This window comes from Erythranthe guttata, chromosome 8 (assembly GCF_056151865.1).
Source record: "Erythranthe guttata isolate IM_541 chromosome 8, IM_541, whole genome shotgun sequence".
Lineage (NCBI taxonomy): Eukaryota > Viridiplantae > Streptophyta > Magnoliopsida > Lamiales > Phrymaceae > Erythranthe > Erythranthe guttata.
Window position 1 is genome coordinate 4,187,870 of NC_142540.1, and position 19,083 is coordinate 4,206,952.

Below are 19,083 nucleotides of genomic sequence, written 5' to 3' on the forward strand. Positions count from 1 at the left end.
ATCACCTGGGGTTGTGTAGAAAATGAACTGGGAGAGCAAAGCAGATCAGTAGCTTGACAACTTGATGATCCTGAGGTACCTGCGATCATAGAACACATGAACTAAGCCGGGGGTTGATCCGGCGGAAACCCCTCCGACGCTCAAGTCAGACGTGCTGATCATAGAAATAGTCCAGAGAATACGCGTTTTTGTATTGCTCAGTTAATAGGACGTACCTTAATAAAATGAGGAAAACCTCTATTTATATGTCGTTTATTGGGTTGGGTTTGCTTTGTTGGGCCCAAGCCTTACTTGAAGGTGTTTGGGCCTCGGTGATATTAGTCTTCGATATTGGACTCGTAGCCCAGTAGGTAAAGAAATTGTAGGCCCATTGGGTTGGCCCAATTAGGCATATCACCGATGTTTTCCGAAAAGTATAACAATAATAAAATATATATGAAGAATTTATCGTATGAGTAGTTATAGCTTTATGATTTTATGTAAGTGGATGTTCTTGTTTTTGAAATTTTATGAAAGTTTACGAAACCTTTCAAAATGTTAAAACTCATAAGTGGTTTCCAAAATTTCCCCGAGCTTCCGAAATTTCCATAGATCGTGGAATTGGAATGAATTTCTAAATTTCGAAAATTTTGAAATTAGAATTAGTTTTGTACTTCAAAAAAACGTTAAAAATTTCTAAAAAGTTAATTCCGATCTTGTTCCATCCGACTTTCAGAGTCTAAATGGCTAGTACAAATTTACAATACTCACTATGTGTTTGAAAGAAAATTTCAAGATTGTGGTACCACCAAATTCAAGATTCTCAATTTTGATACAAAATGTATCATAAATAAGAATTCCTATCTACTGTCACAAAATTCATCAGAAGATGAAAATAAAATTCCCCAAAAAAAAATTTAAATAAAAAATAAAATCACAGCATCTCAGTTTCCTTGACAGCAGCAATTCTAGCATTCTCCTTATCCTGCTTAAAAGTCCAATACAAAGGACTATAAAAAAGGCAGCACAAACCCGTGGGGACCACCATCATCGCCAAAAGCCCCCTCGACAGAGCCATCGCCTCCTTCGCGGACCCCAAATCGGGGTCCACTGTCTTCGTGTCATACCCGTAAACCTTCTCCGCAAGTATCCCCACAATCGGAGCGGCGAAAGACGAAAACGACACCTCAAACGCCCTATCGAACGCGTAGATCATGGTACGGTGCTTCGGCGGGACCACCTCAGCGAACATGGGCCCGTTTGCGGCGGTGGCGCACCAGCTCACGGTGAGGCCCATCAGGAAGAGCGTGGTGGCGTACGTGTAATAACTCGAGACTTGTTGGGGTATGATACTTAGGAGGAATATGCAGAATGGGATGCCCATGAACGAACTGAACTGCGCGCACATTATCCTCCCCGAGTGGGGGTATTTTAGGGATATTCTATCGGCTATCACTCCGCCGAGGAAAGAGCCTAGCGCGCATCCCGCGGCAAAGAGGCCGACTAGTGTTGCCGAGCTGTTGTGGTCGAAACCTGCGCATTTTTCAAATTTTCGTGTTAGAATTTAATCAATGTGAAATCTCGCGGAGTAGGAAACGGGCGCGCGGCTCCGGGCCGAACCGACCCGAACCCATATTGAACCGGTCAATGGTTAACCGGTTTGTGATGGTTCTAGAGGCAACTTTCGCAAATTTGTTTAGAAAAAATTGAAAAAAAGATGCATGGTCTTTAGTTGCTCGAAACCACGAGTCGTAAAACGAAAACGCAAAAAAAAGGGAGGAAATTCGAAGAGAAAACTATACCGATGAGTTCGAACCACAAGGTGATGAAAACCATGGCGGTCCAAGGGATCGATCCGACTAGACCCTGTAAAACAATGAACTGAAAAGTCGGCACTTTCATCACCGTTTTCATCGCTACCCACGAGTCCCACCACACCGTCGAAGATCTTAAACTTTTATTCTCTATTAAATTTTCCCTAAAAACAACAAAATATCACCCGATAAACAATCAAGCATTACACGTAAAAGAATAAAAAACAAAAAACGCGTACCTTTCAGACATCTTGGTAGCATCATTCGAACCACCGTTAATCCTCCTCGGATCAACAACAAACTGAAAGACGAGAAACGCAATCAAGCAGCTCAAAGCCCCCATCATCACAAACGAGCACCGCCACCCAGCCACCCCCCAGTACTCACCACCGGCCATAACGGTGGCAATAGCACCGCCACCTATGCCGCCGACAGTTCCGATGAGGTTCAAGAATCCGAACCCAGCACCTCTCACTCCATCCTTGTAGCTATCGGCGATGAAAGACTGGAGCGCCGGAATCACTATCGCCAGGCCGAAACCATTAACGGCCCTCCAGAAGGCGACCTGGAAGAAGTACTTGCTGGCGCCCACGGCTGCCGTGGAGAGGGCCCAGCAGAGAATGCCGATAGCAAGAACGGTTGGGCGGTCGTAGTTTATGGCTAGTACCCCTGCTAGAGGCGAGGCGAGACCCTGTACGAAGTTGCGTATGAACGTTAGGTATCCGAGATCCGAGGGGCCCGCGGCGAACGCTTCGCTGACTTCTTTGTAGACTGCCGGGAGGAGATTCTCGTCCGCTCGCTCCATTATTGCAGCCATGTTTATGATTACCAGAGAGAGAGAAATTCCGAATATTGTTTTTGTCCTGTAGTGTATACGATTAATTTTCGACTCGCACGTTTGAATTAGTGAATGTTGGACATTCTTTGTTGCGTAAGATGAAATGCAAGAAATGTAAGTATGTTACACGTTGTGAAGAATAATTTCGGGTGGTAATTACGATAACCGATATGCAAAAAACAACGGATTTCGGAAACCAAATAGGTTGTGAAATCTGCGCTTAACATTCGACAATGGAATGTGTGCCTAGAAAACGTGATCAGTGATGTGGCGACGAAAGGGGGTGCAGTAGAACATTCATTTAGAAGAAGAGATGGAATTAAAGAAAGCCATTGAGTGATTTCAACTTCATAGAGAGAGAGAGAGAGAGAGAGAGAGAGAGAGAGAGAGAGAGAGAGAGAGAGAGAGAGAGAGAGAGAGAGAGAGAGAGAGAGTAAATGAAAAATCACACCCAAAACAAGAAAATGAAATCGAAAAGCAATAACCGCGTGGGATTGCCAAAACAAGAATCTTTACTAGGGAATCTATTACATCAGGATAACTGGTACTAAATCTTATGTAAGATTCTAACCAATGCCCATCAATCAATCTTTGAACTACATACACCTCATAAATAATATCACAACCCAAAAAAGCAAGAAAACGGGTCAACCCGTATCCAATCAGAAAAACCCAACTGTCATACAATACAACAAGATACGAAAAACACCAATCAACGAACAGAAAGCAGAGAGCACACGATTCAAATAGAGAAATCCGACAAGAAAAATACAAACGTGGGCAGAAATCGAAAAAAAAAAAAAAAAAAACTCACTTCATGGTAACAAGATTACTGGGAAGCAGATTCTTGGATCGAAAATAGGAAGAAGGCCCACGAAATCTCTGTGCCCTTGAGGTAAGTCCCATAAAATCAATCAATTAATAAGGTGTTTCGGATTATGGGATTGCCCTCTGCGGCGGATCTTGCACCCATCACGGCGGCGACGTGATTTATTTATTTGTGTTGACCCCCGAAAGAGAATCTTCAAGCCAGCAAAAGAATAATAACGTATGAGAAAACAGGTGTATTAAAATTTATAAATAAAATATTATCTGTAACGGGTTTTGTATTTATTTGATTATTAGTCCGAGAAGAGAGTTGAAGGAAATGTGGATTAATTAGTGAGTCAACAATGGAGAGAAGAGAAAGAAGAGAGAGAAGCGATGTGGAATTATTATTACAAAAATCTTATCTGATGATTGGTGGGAAGCTTTGGAAATTTCTATGTTGTACAAGGTTCTATTTTTCACTCTCGATTCTTTTCTTAACCAATCCAATTTCTTTTTTCATTCCGTCATTAATTTCATTTAAAACTCATTTGAAATTATTTTCTTAAATTTTGTCTCGGTGTAGTAGGGTTAAAATATTTGGATTTGAAGATATGACTTTGGACAATAATTTCAAATGAAATTTGATCCTGCCTTGAAAATTATTTGCCCGTTGCAAGTCACTTCACAACTACTATATGGACACGAAAGCCTTAACCCGTCGAATGTAATCGTTCTGTCAAAAAAAGATAAGTCGGAGTTAGCACTCCAAATGTTGAGTCAGTAGAAGACAATGAACAGTTTTAAGGGTGGATTCATATACTTTATAAAATAAACAGACTAAATAGCCTCTAAGTGTTTAAAAACTTACCTCCTTCGGGGAAGGGGAAGCTCCCATTTATAATACTTCGATCCAAGTCATACCACTCCCTGGAAATAGGGGCGAGCGTATACCTACTGCCACCCCCGTCGTCTCCTTTTTACCTTCTTCGGGTAATCTGACCATCATTGTCATCCAATCAGTCATCGCACCTCACATAAATTCTAGGGGACCACCTTTTCCTACATTTACATGGATTCTCCTATTTTTCCGACTATCACCAGTCATTCGTGTAACAAATGCTGATGTCAGTGCATTTATTGCGCCGGTGTATGTGTGAGACGAGCTAGCTAGAGTGATTTAAGGCGCCCCTCCCTACTTGTCAGAGTGATAAAACTTTTAGACAGAGCCATCATGGCGTTTCCCCGAGAACCATATGTCCGCTCGGACCTCAGCAACTCGTCCCTTTTGCTCGGTCGCATTAACAAGGACGGGTTTTTGGCGTGGGATATTTTTTTAGGCCGCACACCTTAGTGGGCCTTGGTGGCTTCTGTCTTTTGAGCCAAGCCTTTGGTTGGACCTTAACAGACCTCGTCTCGTAGGCTACATTCCTATTCGGATCAAAATTGATGGAAATCTAACTTAAAATTTAACATTCTTTGTTAAATGAATTGATTCACACAAGCTCAATATATTATTATCAATTTAAATATTATTTCCTCAAATTGTTTAATCCAAATACAACTATAAAGAATTGGAGTTGCATTTATGAGTTAGAATTCTCTCAATTCTAGTGAAATTGAATGTGTATTCCATCTGGTATAGTATTGAGAAAATCAATCATTTGCACACGAAATTGTCCAATACAAATTTTAAAAAAGTCGTATGATTTGTAGGTTATTGCAGGAGAACGGAGTTTTATCCAATGCACGTGTCATTGCAGTTTCCTTGTTAACAAAAATTGAATTATATAATAATCTATTTATTTACCACTAATTAATATTTAATTGAAGATATATTTCGAAGCCCAGTATGTAGAGTTTTACTCAAAAGTGGCCCATTCAACAAATATACACTAAACTTCTATATATTTAAACAAAAGCCCAGGTATATATGGGTGTTTATTTAGTAAAATTAAATTCTGTAGAATCTAATAATGGATTATATATTTAATTCTTTTTATTCTTGTCAATATCCATAGGACCATATCCAAAAAAAAAAAAAAAATACAAATATGTTATTTACATTATAAATAATTAATTAATGATAAAATAAAAGTATAAAACATATTTTGGCATTTTTAGGTTGTTTGATATTGATATAGAGGTGGCGGTGGGTGCATATGGTAGACTAAACCCTAAAGCAATGTGAATTAATTACACCAATACCAATCGACAAGGCATGTGCATGCATATAGTGACCCCTCTTGCATGTGTTCTTACATAAAAGTTGTGGCACATATATACATACATACATACATACATGTATATACACTATTTCAATAATATTCTCAATCATTATTTTAGCAGAAATCAATCATCATAAAATCCGAATTAAAAATCCAATCTTCTGATTTTTAATTTTTTTTTTTCAATATTATATTTGATTTAGATTGAAGTACACTAAATAAATTACATCAAAATGAAAATCATAAAAAATATATATAAAAATTACACTAAATTAACTATGTGTGACGTAAATAAATTTGATAAATAGATTTAAATTGGTGTCAAATAATTAATTACCAATATTTATGAGAAAAGGGGTAAAATGAATATTTATTGCTCCACCAACTATTGAATTATTGACATTTGCGTGTGTTACTTTAATTTCATATATATTTTTTTTCTATAAATCTAGAATTAAATTATTTTTATTTAATTAGAAAAATAGGAAGAAGAAATAGTAGAGTAGAACAAATAGCAATAAAGCGTGGGGAGGCCGTCGTCCTCGTGACCATCCTGTTCAAATCCCCCACCCCTTTCTCTCTCCTCCTTCCCTCCAACTACTCTCTCACTATTCTAGAGAGAGAAAGAGAATATACAGTGAGAATACACAGAGAGAGAGAGAGAGAGAGAGAGAGAGAGAGAGAGAGAGAGAGAGAGAGAGAGAGAGAGAGAGAGCTCAATTAAGTGAATTGGTGAGTGAATTGGGGCTATTTCCGGCGGCGGAGGAGATCAATTTCATTTTTTTAACAAAATGACGGCCGGCGGTTCATCGACGGGGCGTCTGCCGACTTGGAAGGAGAGAGAGAACAACAAGAAGAGAGAGAGGCGGAGGAGAGCCATCGCCGCCAAGATATACGCCGGACTCCGATCTCAGGGCAATTACAAGCTCCCCAAGCACTGCGACAACAACGAAGTCCTGAAAGCCCTCTGCTCCGAGGCCGGCTGGGTTGTCGAAGACGACGGCACCACTTATCGCAAGGTACTTTTATTTCATTTTCTGTTTTTCTTTTTTTCCGATTTTAATTTGAATTAAATTGTTTCTCGATCATATATATGTATATGTATATATTCTCGGATCCAGATCTACTCCGATCCCTAATTTGTTTTTGTTTCAATGGCGGTTACCGGAAAGTCTGAAAATGACTATTTTACCCCTAATTCCTGACACAATTACCGCTTTGGTGCAGGGATGCAAGCCACCCCCATCAGACACATTAACAGAATCAAGAAACATAAGCCTCTGTTCTTCAATCCAACCAAGCCCGAATTCTTCGGCTTTCCCGAGTCCAGCACCTTCTTACCCTACAAGCCCAACTCACCGGAACAAAAACCCCACCTCGTACATTCTCCCATTCCTTCAGAACTTATCATCGATCCCTTCTTCGCTCCCGCCTCTTCGGATATCGAACAGTGCTCCGGTGACCCCGCCGCTTTCGTCTCCCACGAGAAATTCGAAGCCGAAGCCTTACTGGGAGACGAACGCTTCGAATATTTCGTCGTTGAATTCTTTTCTGCACCCTATTTTTGCCGACTCTGCTCCGTCCAGCCCGACGCGACGCAGGCGGTTTTTTACGCCTGTTCCGATACCGGAATGCGACGAGTCGGATATTTCTACGGTGAACTCTTCTTGCTCGCGGTGGGGCAGTTTTCAGACAGTGCCCACTTCGCCTACCTACAACCTCGTAAAATCTCAGCAGAAATCTGCAAACGGTGCCGAGTTTGGATGGGGAGCTGCGGCGAAGAGGGCGTGTGGGCCCGAGTTTGAGTTCGAGAACGGTGGTGCGGTTAAGGCGTGGGAAGGTGAGAGAATACACGAAGTGGGAATGGATGATTTGGAGCTCACACTCGGTAGTGGAAAACCTAGTGCCTATTAAGATCACACGGAAAAAAAAAAAAAAAAAAAAGACGACAACGACGACAATTTGGTTAAAAAAAGAAAAATAAAAAAGCTTTGTTAGAATCGAATTCTTGATTGCATTAGTTCTGAAGCAGCTGAATGGTGTTTAAGCATCCTTGAAAATTTGAAATTTGTTATATTATTATTATTTTTTTTAATTTTTTTTTCCTGTAGATTGCCATGTACAAAAACAAAAACGTTCGGAAACCCGAGTTGTGCTTCGTGTTGTAGTTTTCTCAGGTTGAATTACCCAGAAAAGCAGCTCTGGTTCCTGTAATATGATTTGCAATAGATGATCTGATTATACTTTGAGATTATAAAACCATTTTTTATTTTTTATTTTTGTTATTTTTCTGTTTGGTGTCCAATTCTTGAATGTATTTTTCTTCTGTTTGGTCAAAGATAGGTATATTATTACAGGGGCCCTTCTTCACCATGTGATATGTTTTTGTTTGGACAAGCAAATATGCTTCTAGGGTTGGTAACATCCCACGCTTGGCTTTTAATGTGACAGCCATTTTCAGTAATTCCAAACAATTGTTTAGCATCTTCCCACTAGTAGGACTCGTTTTGTTCATTGCTCCACGTGCAAATGGCGGAGGACTGTGTCGCTTTTGTGTCGATCGTTATCGAAGTAAAATAAGTGGTTGGTCTTCGAGTTGTTTTTCTAGCATCCTCGTCAAAGAAAGCTCAGGTCCCGCTCCCCTAAAGTTTATATGTTATTGCAAGTCTTATCTTTTACGCGTTCGGAAACTATAATTTTTTGAGTTAGCTTTCTGGAACGAGAATTTGAATCAAGATTAAGTTACATATGATTGAATCGCGTTCTGATTTTTTGTTAACTCAAAAAACATTAAAGTTGTGAGCACTAATCATTGGTTCATTCATATTTTTCGCATCCAACATTCAATCTTAACGATTCAAGTTGGATTAGAAAACTAACTCAAAGAATTATAAATTGTGTTTTGGGCTTTGCCAAATTCAGCTTCAAAACTGGTAAAACTCACGTTTAAAATCGAAAACGATATTATTAAAACTAAAACGACATTTATCATGTCCCGATTAAAGTGGACTTGTATGAATGATCATGCTTTTTCTATATAAATAAGAAGCACCATGCCTAAAAGATTTTGACATAAATCATTATTTCACTTGATCAGAAGAGAGAGAACTGTAAGATTTTGACAGAAGTTTAAGGTTCTAAAATTCTTTAGGGGTTGAAACAAATATGGGGAAGTAATGGTCCTAGGAATTGAGAGTGTCGGAAAGTAAGGAAATGATGGACTCAAGCAAGAACAGGTTCAGTAGCTTTCTTGAGCCATTCCATCTCAGTAGTATCGAGAAACGGAGCCAGAATTTCTCTGCATCTGTAATGGTACTTGTTCAGCCATTCCACTTCTTCAGGCACAAGGAGGCTGAAATCCATCAATTTCGTCTGATACGGTGCCTGAATTGAACAAGACATTAAAATGAATTAAAATTTTCGAAAGCATAAAAAGATGAAGGCAGGGCAAAACAGAGATGAAAAAAACATTACCCATGTTATATGCTCGAACGACAAGTAACCCTTGTTCCCAAAATTGAACTTTGTTTCGGCTTCTTTTACAACAAGCACGTTCTCCAATCTTATGCCGAAGTTCCCATCCTCGTAATAACCGGGCTCTGAAACCAAAGTCGTAAATCAAAAACCTTTTGCTAAGAAGCAAAAAAAAAAAAAAAAAAATTCAGATTTCAGAGACTCGTTACCATCTGTCACAGTCATTGAAGGTTGCAACGGCACATTTCGAGCAGCTGGTCTGAAACTGATTTGATGAGGCCCTAAAGAAAACATAAATTTGTGGACATTAAAAATAGGGCAAATTGTAAAAAACAACCCTCGAGGTTAGATTTATTTAAAATTTATTTAGCATGTATTAGATTTGACGTTAAATGTTTTTTATGGCAACTAACCTTCATGAACATTCAGATAAGACCCTATCCCGTGGCCGGTACCATGCCTGTAGTCAAGACCATCCTTCCACAATGGAATGCGGGCAAGAACATCAAGAACATGACCTGAAAGAGGAATTGCAGTGATCAAGAACAGAAGGTTTCACATAATTCTTAAAAAACCAGTCCAACATTGTTGGAGCTTACGGGAAATCTTTAATATATTTCAGTTAAAATATTATTTGCTGAAAGAAAAAAACAATCTTTACCGGTGGTTCCATTGGGAAATCGAGCATTACCCAAGCCAATGTGGCCCTTGAGAACCTATATTTGACACAAATTAAGTACAAAGTAAAACGAATTAAAATTAATGTTTTTAAACTTGATAGAAAACTAATTTCTACATACCGCAGTATAACATGCTTTCTCATGTGAAGTGGGTTTTCCGAAATGCACTGTCCGAGTAATGTCGGTTGTTCCATCTACATACTTCAGAGCCACCAAGAAAATTGGTACAAGGAAATCAACATGCAGAAAAAGTTTTAATAAATTATAAGAACTAAAGAAAGAAGGAGAGGAGATGCACCTGCGCTCCCGAATCAAATAGGTACATGCTATTCGGATCAAGTTCAGCGCATGTTTCTGGCTCTGGAGAATAATGTATAACCGCACCATTTGGACCAACTGAAGAGATCGTAGGGAAGCTCAACCCCCTAAAATGCTGTTAAAATCAAAGATGGGTTGAGTTACTAGAAAGAGTTATTCACATGCTCGACTTATGCAAATATGGAAGTCCATGCACTGAACTATAAATTTTTATTTGAGCACACAATATTTCCAAGTTAATCAATATGCATCAAAACTAAAATAATGTAGAGGGTAGCAGTCAAAATAAGAGTCCTGTTTTAATCCCTTGATGCGAATTGAACACGGAGAAACGACTTATTTCAGTGCTATTCAATTTCATTTGATGGATAAGTTTAGTTAATACCTCTTTGGATGCACGGAACTCTTCTAGCTTATCACTCACCGAAACTTCAGTAAGTTTTCCTGTTCTCCTGCATTGTTAGAAAAGAAATAAGTTGAAATTGGATTAAGAATAGCGTTTGCCTAGTAAGGACTCAAAATTAGTTCCTCTAGTGTAGTACAACCCGGAGAAAGTCAGTATGTGGCTACGTGTTGGTGTTGATGCTGAGACAGTAGTTTTAATTTCCACTTATTCTTATTACAGTTTAACATGTTTTCACTCTAATCAGAAATTTAATTACGACAGACCGAAGCAATATTCCCCATTCATTAGGCAAATAAACATTGGTACAACAAACTTACGATTTGTTATTCTTGTTGATCTCGTTGTCCACGAAGTAACCAGAAGCCCCATAGATTTCCTGCATCTGAGGGCAACCAAAAGATAAATTAATAACAGTTCATACATCCCCTTTTAACAGAGCGTATCACAAAGAATGTGTAATTGGAGACTGCAATGCAATCATTCACTACGTGGATTAAGTAAAACATAGGCAATATCTGCAATAGACAAAGGATGTAACATAAATCGAAGATAAAGCACCAATCTTGGCTTAATTAATTAAAACATAGATGCACTAAAGCTTCATATATTTCACTTAGTGAAGAGTAAAATAAAATATTTCTTCATCACTAGTCGGTGCTCTAATAAGAGCATGAGTTGTTTGATTTCACGGAAATCTACTAAAGAAGGACTTTCGTTTTGTAATGCCAATACCAATTAGGATCTAAAGTAGACCAAGACAGTTAGCTAAAGTAGCAATCACCATAAGTTACATCTAAAGAAATCACGAGACAGAAAGTAATGGAATGTATCCACATTTCCGGCAGTTATTCCTTTTACCTGTTTGTCCAGCCAAACAAGATACTGCACAACAGCTGCCCCATCTCGAATGTGTGCATTCTTCAGTCCTTCAATCTCAACAGGATTCTGAAAGTATGATCAAACATAAAGTAAACAGAAAGTCAGATATTGGTAAACTGACTGCAGAAAGTTTAAGCTCATAATACATCTGATTCCAATGCTATTCACACACACTTATATTTTATCCTATCTGTACTTGCTTTACATGTTTTAGTTGATCTTCTCGTATTTTCCATAATTGAACAAGAATGTTTCTAAATTTAAGATATAACATGATTGCCATCATACTTAGGAACGTGAAATTAAACATTCAAGTACTCGGACAATGCAAACAAGTTATTGATGGCATCATAAATTTCTCAACTTCTAGATTGAAGCATTGCATTGCATATTGCACGCCCTACTTAAAAGCACAAAAATAAGCATCATTCACCAAAATACAGTTTGAGGCCTAATTATAAAGACACTGCCAACATGGATGATCGATAGAACTATCATAGAAGCTAGTGTTCAGTCCCATTGTAGCATTGCATAGTACTCGGGATACTGAAAAAGAAAATAGGAAAATATGAAAAACATGTAAGGACCCACAAGCATCGAACTTAGGTTATGGTTCTGGCCAGAAAAATCACAATATGAAAGGAAAATAACATCTCAGTGGCTTTTCAGAGAGAGGAACATACCTTTAGGGCTTTAGCAAGGGCCAAAGGTGATGAGTGCAGGAAAACTTTATCAAGATTCAGTTTTGAATACAAAGCAAAGCATGAACCAGGATCAACCCATATGAGATCGTTCGGGTTTTGCGAAATATCATGTGCATTTTCTTTGGCGGCATTGGAATAAGAAAGCTTGTTAGATGCAAGTAAAGCTGCATCTGAACTAACTTCACCATAATCCCGCACTTCAATACCATTTTTCTCCATGTGAGAGCTTACCTGCAGATAGTATAAACTTGAGACCACGGTATGATCACAAAAAAGAAAGAAAAAAAAAGAATTTTAAAGTAGACTAACCTCAGAAGACACCTTTCTCTTGTCGACATAAAAGAAAGCTGCAGCCGACGTTACTATAGCATACGCATGTACAACGGGACTGTAGTCAACATCAGACCCACGGACATTATACAGCCATGCGACCTGAAATCGTAATCATCTAAATGACAGGACTAAAAACCTACAAAGTTACCATTAAAAAATTATAAATTTGAAAGTCAATATGGCTTGCCTCATCTAATGCAGTAAGCACAATAGCACGGGTTTTTTCCTGCATAAGTTCTTCCCTCAAATCCTTTAGTTTATCTTCAACAGAACGACCAGCAAATTCCAGTGGTTGCACAACAACAGGATTTGTTTCAGGTGGTGGTCTACTTGTCCAAACTTCATCGACCAGGTTAGTCGCAGTTTGAATCAACTTTTGCTGTTTCTTAGCAAAAGCACGCTCCCATTTCTGTGCAGTATCAACTGATATGCACCAAGGATCAACACCAATTGCTGCATTACTTGCTAGATTCTAGTGCATAATAACAAGATTCAGTTAGTATGACCAATGAGCAAACAGCAAACAATCCAAGATATCACAGAGTATTCAGAAAATGGTGATTTTATAAAGAAAACAAAAATTATCATTCGAACATAAGAGTAACAATTCAAAAATCATGCATATATAGATCTCTTATTTAACAGGAAACAGATATGTAAACTCAGAGTGAAATCTCACATCAGCCATCCAGATATCAACTGTAGGGTCTTCTCCTACACGCATGAGCTTCCATTCGTTGCTAAGCTGTTTTTCTGCCTGCAAAAAGTACCGTCCATCCGTCCAAAGCAGTGCCTCATTTGCTGTTATAAGTGCCAAACCTACAAAAATAAAAATTTAATGATCAAGTTCCTTTTTCAGTAGTAATCGATAAAAAACAATTAACCATCGATTCATACAAAAGCTGTAAACTTCAAACACTCATTACAGAGTTACTTAAGTAATTAACTTGTATGGACTAATAACACTGGAGGACTAATTTCTCCTAAAATCTCGAGAATAATCTATATCAAATAAAGTGCTTTTAGACCTCAAAATGCAGAGACTTCAAAAATTCACTCTTAAAATAGATATAAAAAACATATTTTTCAATTGCATCAGTAAAAAAGTTCGCAAATTAAAAGGGAAAAAAAAACATTTGTAAATCGATAAAGAAGAAACAAACCAGCGCTTCCATTAAAACCCGATACGAATTCGCGACGCTTGTCCCTCGCGGATACGTACTCGCTCTGGCGCACCGATGATCCAGCCAATTCAACCAACAACCAAAAGTCAAATTAAAATCAAAATAGAAATAAATTATTCCGATCATCGGTAATTGAGAGTCCGATTAACAACCAATTCAATTGCACATCGGAAACATAGATTCACAATCAGCAAAAAGAAAATCCACAGGCGTAAACGCGTAACGATGTAGAGAGAGAGAGAGAGAGAGAGAGAGAGAGAGAGAGAGAGAGAGAGAGAGAGAGAGAGACTCAAACCTGGTGATAATCTTCGGAAGGAACGACCAAAGCGTCCAGTGGAGGGTAGTGAGACGCCATTAGAGACCTTAGCGAAGCCAGTGTTTCTTCCGCCATAGCTGCCAGTTCTCTCTCTCCTCTCTCTCTCTAAACACTGTAGTTTGTGCGGACTGGAGATGGACTTGGTGTAGAGTAGACGTATGGAGGAAGATGCGATTTTTCCGTTACTTCCGACGATTTGAAAGATACGTTTATATCAGTGATTGAAGTTTTTGCTTCTGCCATTAAATTTAGGGCCCGGCTATTTACAGGCCCATATATGTTTTATGCACGACCAATCTACCTTAATTTACCAATGTACCCTTATAATTACCCCAAAAAGGATATTTGATGTTGGCTTGGGTTTGTTTTTACCTTTTCTCTTTTATGAGCGAGGGTATTATAATAGACACGGCCATGGGCCGGTTCACTCCGGTTCGCGGTTCACTTTTTTCGGAACCGGAATCGGCCCGTATTATGCACGGTCTGGCCGTTATTTACTTTTTCTCTTGAGCTTTTTTGAATTTTTTTTTGATTTTTTTTTTTAAATCTGGGTGAACCGCCGGGCCGGCCCGGCCGTTCACGGTTCACCAATTCATAGAACCAGGCCTGTCTCGGAGACTACAGGCCGGTTCACCGATCAACGGTTCAGGCCGGTTCGTCAACGGGCCGGTTACAGGCCCAAAACCGCCCCATGACCGTGTCTATATTATAGTGATTTAAATTGAATATTGTGTGTCCATAAATTAATGTAATTTATAATACGTATTAAATGGATGGGCGAACTTACTGACGAAAGAGATATATCCTTGAACCTAGCATTTTTTCTCGTGCTTACCGGATAACATTTCAAAATTGAAAATTCCTTTTCTATATATAAAAAGAAAAAAAAAACGTTAGTCAATCATAGGGGTGATTTCATAGTATTCTACGAATTGAATGATATATAAAGATATGTAATTCTTCTTACATATATAGGGTAAATTACCAAAACCCGTTTGAAGTTTGAACTATGATTTAAATTAAGGGAATATTTCATAAAACCCCCTCATCACAAAAGTCCAATTACAATAAGCCCAAATTTATTTCTTATTTTTAAGATAAATCCAAAACATCTTTTATTAATAAAAATTAATTAATTATACGTAATATCTTTTCCCTTAATATCACGTTCTCAATATCATTCACAAATCTCGCCCTTGAATATAACTTTTTTTTTTCTTTTCTATTCACCGTTGCAGATCTCCTTCCGTTCACCTCTTCTTCTCTCCCCATCGGTGCTGCCCCAACCCGCACCCGACGCCGCCCAGCCGCCGCCCCAGCCCTCGCGCGGTGCCAGCCCCCACCCCTATTTTGCAGATTCAAATCCAACTCGAGAATAATTGTTAACGGAGGAGAAGAGACAACGTTTGTTGGTGGTTTGCAGATTCAAATCCAAGTCGAGAACAATTATTAACGGAGGAGGAAGAGACAACGTTTGTTGGTGGTTTGGGTTAGAAATTGTAGATGAATTTGAAATGTGAATTTTGTTATTTTTTTATTTTGATCAATTCTTATATATTTATAAATCTTATTCTTATATTTTTTTTATTTTCCCTAATTAATGGTTTTTAGGGTTTCGATCTTTCTATAAATTTAAATACAAGACCAATTGCATACATCATGTTCACAACTTGATATTTTAATTTGCTTTATAACTTTGTAGTTTTATCCCCCTCTTCAGTTTATATGGTGTTCGGCTTTATTCTATTAATGGTTTTAACTTTTTACAGCATCTCATGGTGTTTTGAGTATAATTCTTTTTTTTATTTTGTTTGTTATTGTTTTTTTGTTGTATTCTATTTTTGTTGTATTGTATACTGAATTACGTTAATTTGATAGTGGATTTCGATAAGTATACAGAGTGGTTATCGATAAATTTATGGTGAATTTCGACAAGTATACAAAGTGGTTTTCATATTTATATAGTTGTTTATACATAGTGGTTTTCATGTTTATATAGTTGTTTATACATAGTGGTTTTCATTGTTCCTCGTTCATTTTTCGTTTCAACGGATTTATGCAATATGCGTAGGTTGAAAATAATTTGTTTATGAAAGCTTCTCATATTTTGTTCCCACCACATGGTATGACACCAAGGTTTACTTTTGGAAATTGGTTTTTATTTGCTAATTAAATTTGTTCTTGTTCAGATAGATTTAGTGATCCTCGTCGGCCTTGTTGGTGGTGGTGTACTGGTCTTGCACTTTTTCGTGGACATGGTAGTCATTTACATTTAAAATAGTGGATTTTGAATAGTGAATTTACGGTTTTTTTGTTTGTTATTTTTTGAGTTGTGTTAGTAGTGGACTACATATGTTTCTAGTGGATTTTGATAAGTTTGTTGTGGATTATGTTAATATTAAAGTGGATTACGTTAATTTTATTGCGGTAATTTTACAGTGGTTTTCGATAAATTTGTAGTAGTTTCCGATGAGTATATAGTGGATTTTAATTTTCGTAAACCTGGTGGAAAAAAATAAAATAAAACTGAAATAATAAAAAAAACAAAAAAGTAAAATAAAATTGGGCATTAAATGAAAAACCTAGTGGAAAAAATGAAAAACTAATTAAAAAAAATTGAAATAAAATGAAAGCAATATTTTATTTTAAAATTGAAATAAAAAAAATTCTGCAAAAAGAAGAATAAGGAAAAGAATGAAATAGCGTAAGATTTGTGAAAGTTATTTTGGAAAGAAAATATAATAGGGGTATTTCAGGCAATTTAAGTCAAATGGACTTATGTCAAATGTCAATTAATAAAATGGATTTATCATGAAGTCCAAATTCAATGAGGGGTGTTTGACAAATAGCACCTTAAATTAATTACCGAGAACCCTTCACGTATACCAAAAAAACTCCTATGACTGGTTGTTGACCAAATTTATTATTCAAAAAATGTATAATGTCTATAATGCTAGAGTTAAATAAAATTTGAAAAGAAGATATATAATTGTCAAAAACTCCCTAAGGTATAGTCAATGTACCAAAACCCCCTAACATATCCATTATTACTAAATATCAAATTACCACGGAAGTTATAAAAAAATAGGACTTATAATCTGAATTTTATCCTATAGAATCTAATATCTAGAGAGCATCTTCTTAATTCTTACAGAAATCCTAGCTATTCTTAGCATAATATTGGGTCATCTCCGGGGAATTGCACCAAAATTCGTAGAAGCTTCTATCGTAAAAAATTACACCCTTTTAAATAGGAACTGACAAATCCGTTAAATCCTTAACCCTTCCCCTCTTACTAAGACTTAAGAATGCTGTCTTTGTCCACAAATGATGTATTGAACTCATATCTAAAGCAAATTATCCCTTATAACATTTCACATTATTAATAAAATATAGTAACAAAATAAAATTTAGAATTATGAGAGATAGAGAGTATTAAAAATTAATTTATAATACAAAATGTTGCATATAATATAATTTGAGTTATCTAACATATTTTCCACTTTGTTTAGCAGCTCAAGTTCTAGGACTACATATCTTTTATCAAACATTAGAAATTGTACAATTACTTTTTTAAATCTTTTCTTTTGTTCTTTTATGTATATTTATTATTTATTTACCTTCCTCATAACTGAAATATTGGAAAAATAAAACATATCATAGATAAAACAATTTGACGTAAACCACGATTATAATGTAGTTAAATAATATATCATTAGAAATCTCTCCAAATGAACTTCAACGTGATTTTATTTTTAGATTTCAAAGTATTTTAAGAGTTTGATAGAAACAAAATATTTATTAAATAAATTTTAAAAAAAAATTATACACTGTTTTAACTTTTAACTACTATCATATGATTCATATCTGTTTTCATGGGCTTCGGCCTTTCTCACTTGATATGGTTTATTATGGCCCAAATTAAATATTGTTCAATTCGATTTTGAAGGATCAATTTAGTAGCCCTTTTGGGTATGGGTCGTTTTTTACCCTACCCGAATCCATACCTAATTAATATCAATAACTTTTTTTTTTCTTTTTTGAAGTAATTAATATCAATAAGTTGCACATGCATGCATGCACGCATGCCTTTTTCTTCACAGACAAGAACATAGTATATATTGATCAATCACCTGGAAGCAATAAAAATCTTTCCCAATATTGCCTCATCAATATATATATATATATATATATATATATATATATATATATATATATATATATATATATATATATATATATATTAGAAATTGGACACATAAACAATGGACCACCATAAACTGGATCTAAAAAAGGCTCAAATTTCAGGCCATTGTCTTCGGATCTAGGACACCTGAAAGATCCCTTTAACAAATCTCTCTTCGACACATGTTCATGCCGATCCTTCGCCACGTATCGTCGAATTTAAATACAAAAGAAATATATTTATTAATTAATATAAAAAGAAATAAATTCTAGCTAGCTAACTAATATAGCAAGTGCTAACCATGTGCAACAAAAGGTTGTGCAAGTTTACAGAAAGATAGAAAAGAAAAAAGACAGCAAGAATTCTACGTTGTTGTGTTTTTTTATTTTTTTTATTTTTTTATTTTTATTTTTTTATTTATTGTTTTTTTTTTCTTTTCGGAAAAGAGTTGAAATATCTCAAATTATATAGTAAAATTGATGTAATGAAATGAAGGAACATAAGCATGCCACGTATGTGCATACTTGTAGTCCATCCACGTATAGGGAAATGAGTATTTTGATTAACTTAATTAATCATTAATTAATGGTAAAGATTCTTTGTTTGGAATGTGGAGACTAATTAATCTTACTTTATGTCTTTGTAATGGACTTTGTTTAACATTTTGGTGGAAGTTGTAAGCTATAGGGGTTGCCTTCCAATAGCATTATTTCAAACACCCTTTTTTTTTTTTAATAAAGAATTGATTATTTAACCTATGAATCATCTTTTTCATCCAATGGGAGTAGATATATAGTTAATTAAGTACTCTATTAATATTGATTACTTATGGATTAGTGGATAGCTTCAAACCACGCGCGTTGTAATTGGGGGTTAGATGTTATGTCTGGTTATTTACACCGGATAAATTTAAATTGTAGATCTGATTAAATAATAA

General features: G+C 36.4%; 3 protein-coding genes across 3 annotated transcripts; 1 reads left to right on the forward strand and 2 right to left on the reverse strand.

Moving 5' to 3' along the window:
- Positions 1–758: 758 nt before the first annotated feature.
- LOC105974465 (Major facilitator superfamily protein) lies at positions 759–4,663 on the reverse strand. Its single transcript, XM_088821724.1, has 5 exons — positions 4,638–4,663; positions 3,446–4,014; positions 2,033–2,656; positions 1,782–1,957; positions 759–1,512 (listed from the first exon to the last, which is right to left on the reverse strand). Exons 2-5 carry the CDS (start codon positions 3,535–3,537, stop codon positions 914–916), a joined length of 1,491 nt encoding a protein of 496 aa, XP_088677850.1. The 5' UTR covers positions 3,538–4,014; positions 4,638–4,663; the 3' UTR covers positions 759–913.
- A 1,661-nt stretch (positions 4,664–6,324) lies between these two features.
- Positions 6,325–7,942, forward strand: LOC105974476 (protein BZR1 homolog 1). Its single transcript, XM_012999587.2, has 2 exons — positions 6,325–6,685; positions 6,894–7,942. The coding sequence occupies exons 1-2, from the start codon at positions 6,458–6,460 to the stop codon at positions 7,578–7,580; spliced, it is 915 nt and encodes a 304-aa protein (XP_012855041.2). The 5' UTR covers positions 6,325–6,457; the 3' UTR covers positions 7,581–7,942.
- A 669-nt stretch (positions 7,943–8,611) lies between these two features.
- APP1 (aminopeptidase P1) lies at positions 8,612–14,295 on the reverse strand. The gene is made up of 16 exons (XM_012999599.2): positions 13,940–14,295; positions 13,624–13,687; positions 13,140–13,279; positions 12,648–12,932; positions 12,437–12,559; positions 12,107–12,358; positions 11,403–11,489; positions 10,862–10,926; positions 10,524–10,590; positions 10,119–10,253; positions 9,941–10,021; positions 9,802–9,856; positions 9,554–9,658; positions 9,350–9,421; positions 9,141–9,265; positions 8,612–9,050 (listed from the first exon to the last, which is right to left on the reverse strand). Exons 1-16 carry the CDS (start codon positions 14,033–14,035, stop codon positions 8,889–8,891), a joined length of 1,914 nt encoding a protein of 637 aa, XP_012855053.2. The 5' UTR covers positions 14,036–14,295; the 3' UTR covers positions 8,612–8,888.
- Between the last annotated feature and the right edge of the window lie 4,788 nt (positions 14,296–19,083).

What these genes read in the sequence shown, in the direction of transcription:
- LOC105974465 (XM_088821724.1), bottom strand. Translation starts at nt 3,537, where the DNA reads ATGGGACTTACCTCAAGGGCACAGAGATTTCGTGGGCCTTCTTCCTAT. An exon ending in GCTACCAAGATGTCTGAAAG is followed by an intron (nt 1,958 to 2,032) that starts GTACGCGTTTTT and finishes TGTTGTTTTTAG; the next exon opens with GGAAAATTTAATAGAGAATA. An exon ending in CTTGTGGTTCGAACTCATCG is followed by an intron (nt 1,513 to 1,781) that starts GTATAGTTTTCT and finishes AAAAATGCGCAG; the next exon opens with GTTTCGACCACAACAGCTCG.
- LOC105974476 (XM_012999587.2), top strand. Translation starts at nt 6,458, where the DNA reads ATGACGGCCGGCGGTTCATCGACGGGGCGTCTGCCGACTTGGAAGGAG. An exon ending in ACGGCACCACTTATCGCAAG is followed by an intron (nt 6,686 to 6,893) that starts GTACTTTTATTT and finishes GCTTTGGTGCAG; the next exon opens with GGATGCAAGCCACCCCCATC.
- APP1 (XM_012999599.2), bottom strand. Translation starts at nt 14,035, where the DNA reads ATGGCGGAAGAAACACTGGCTTCGCTAAGGTCTCTAATGGCGTCTCAC. An exon ending in TTGTTTGGCTGGACAAACAG is followed by an intron (nt 10,927 to 11,402) that starts GTAAAAGGAATA and finishes GGTTGCCCTCAG; the next exon opens with ATGCAGGAAATCTATGGGGC. An exon ending in TATTTGATTCGGGAGCGCAG is followed by an intron (nt 10,022 to 10,118) that starts GTGCATCTCCTC and finishes GTGGCTCTGAAG; the next exon opens with TATGTAGATGGAACAACCGA.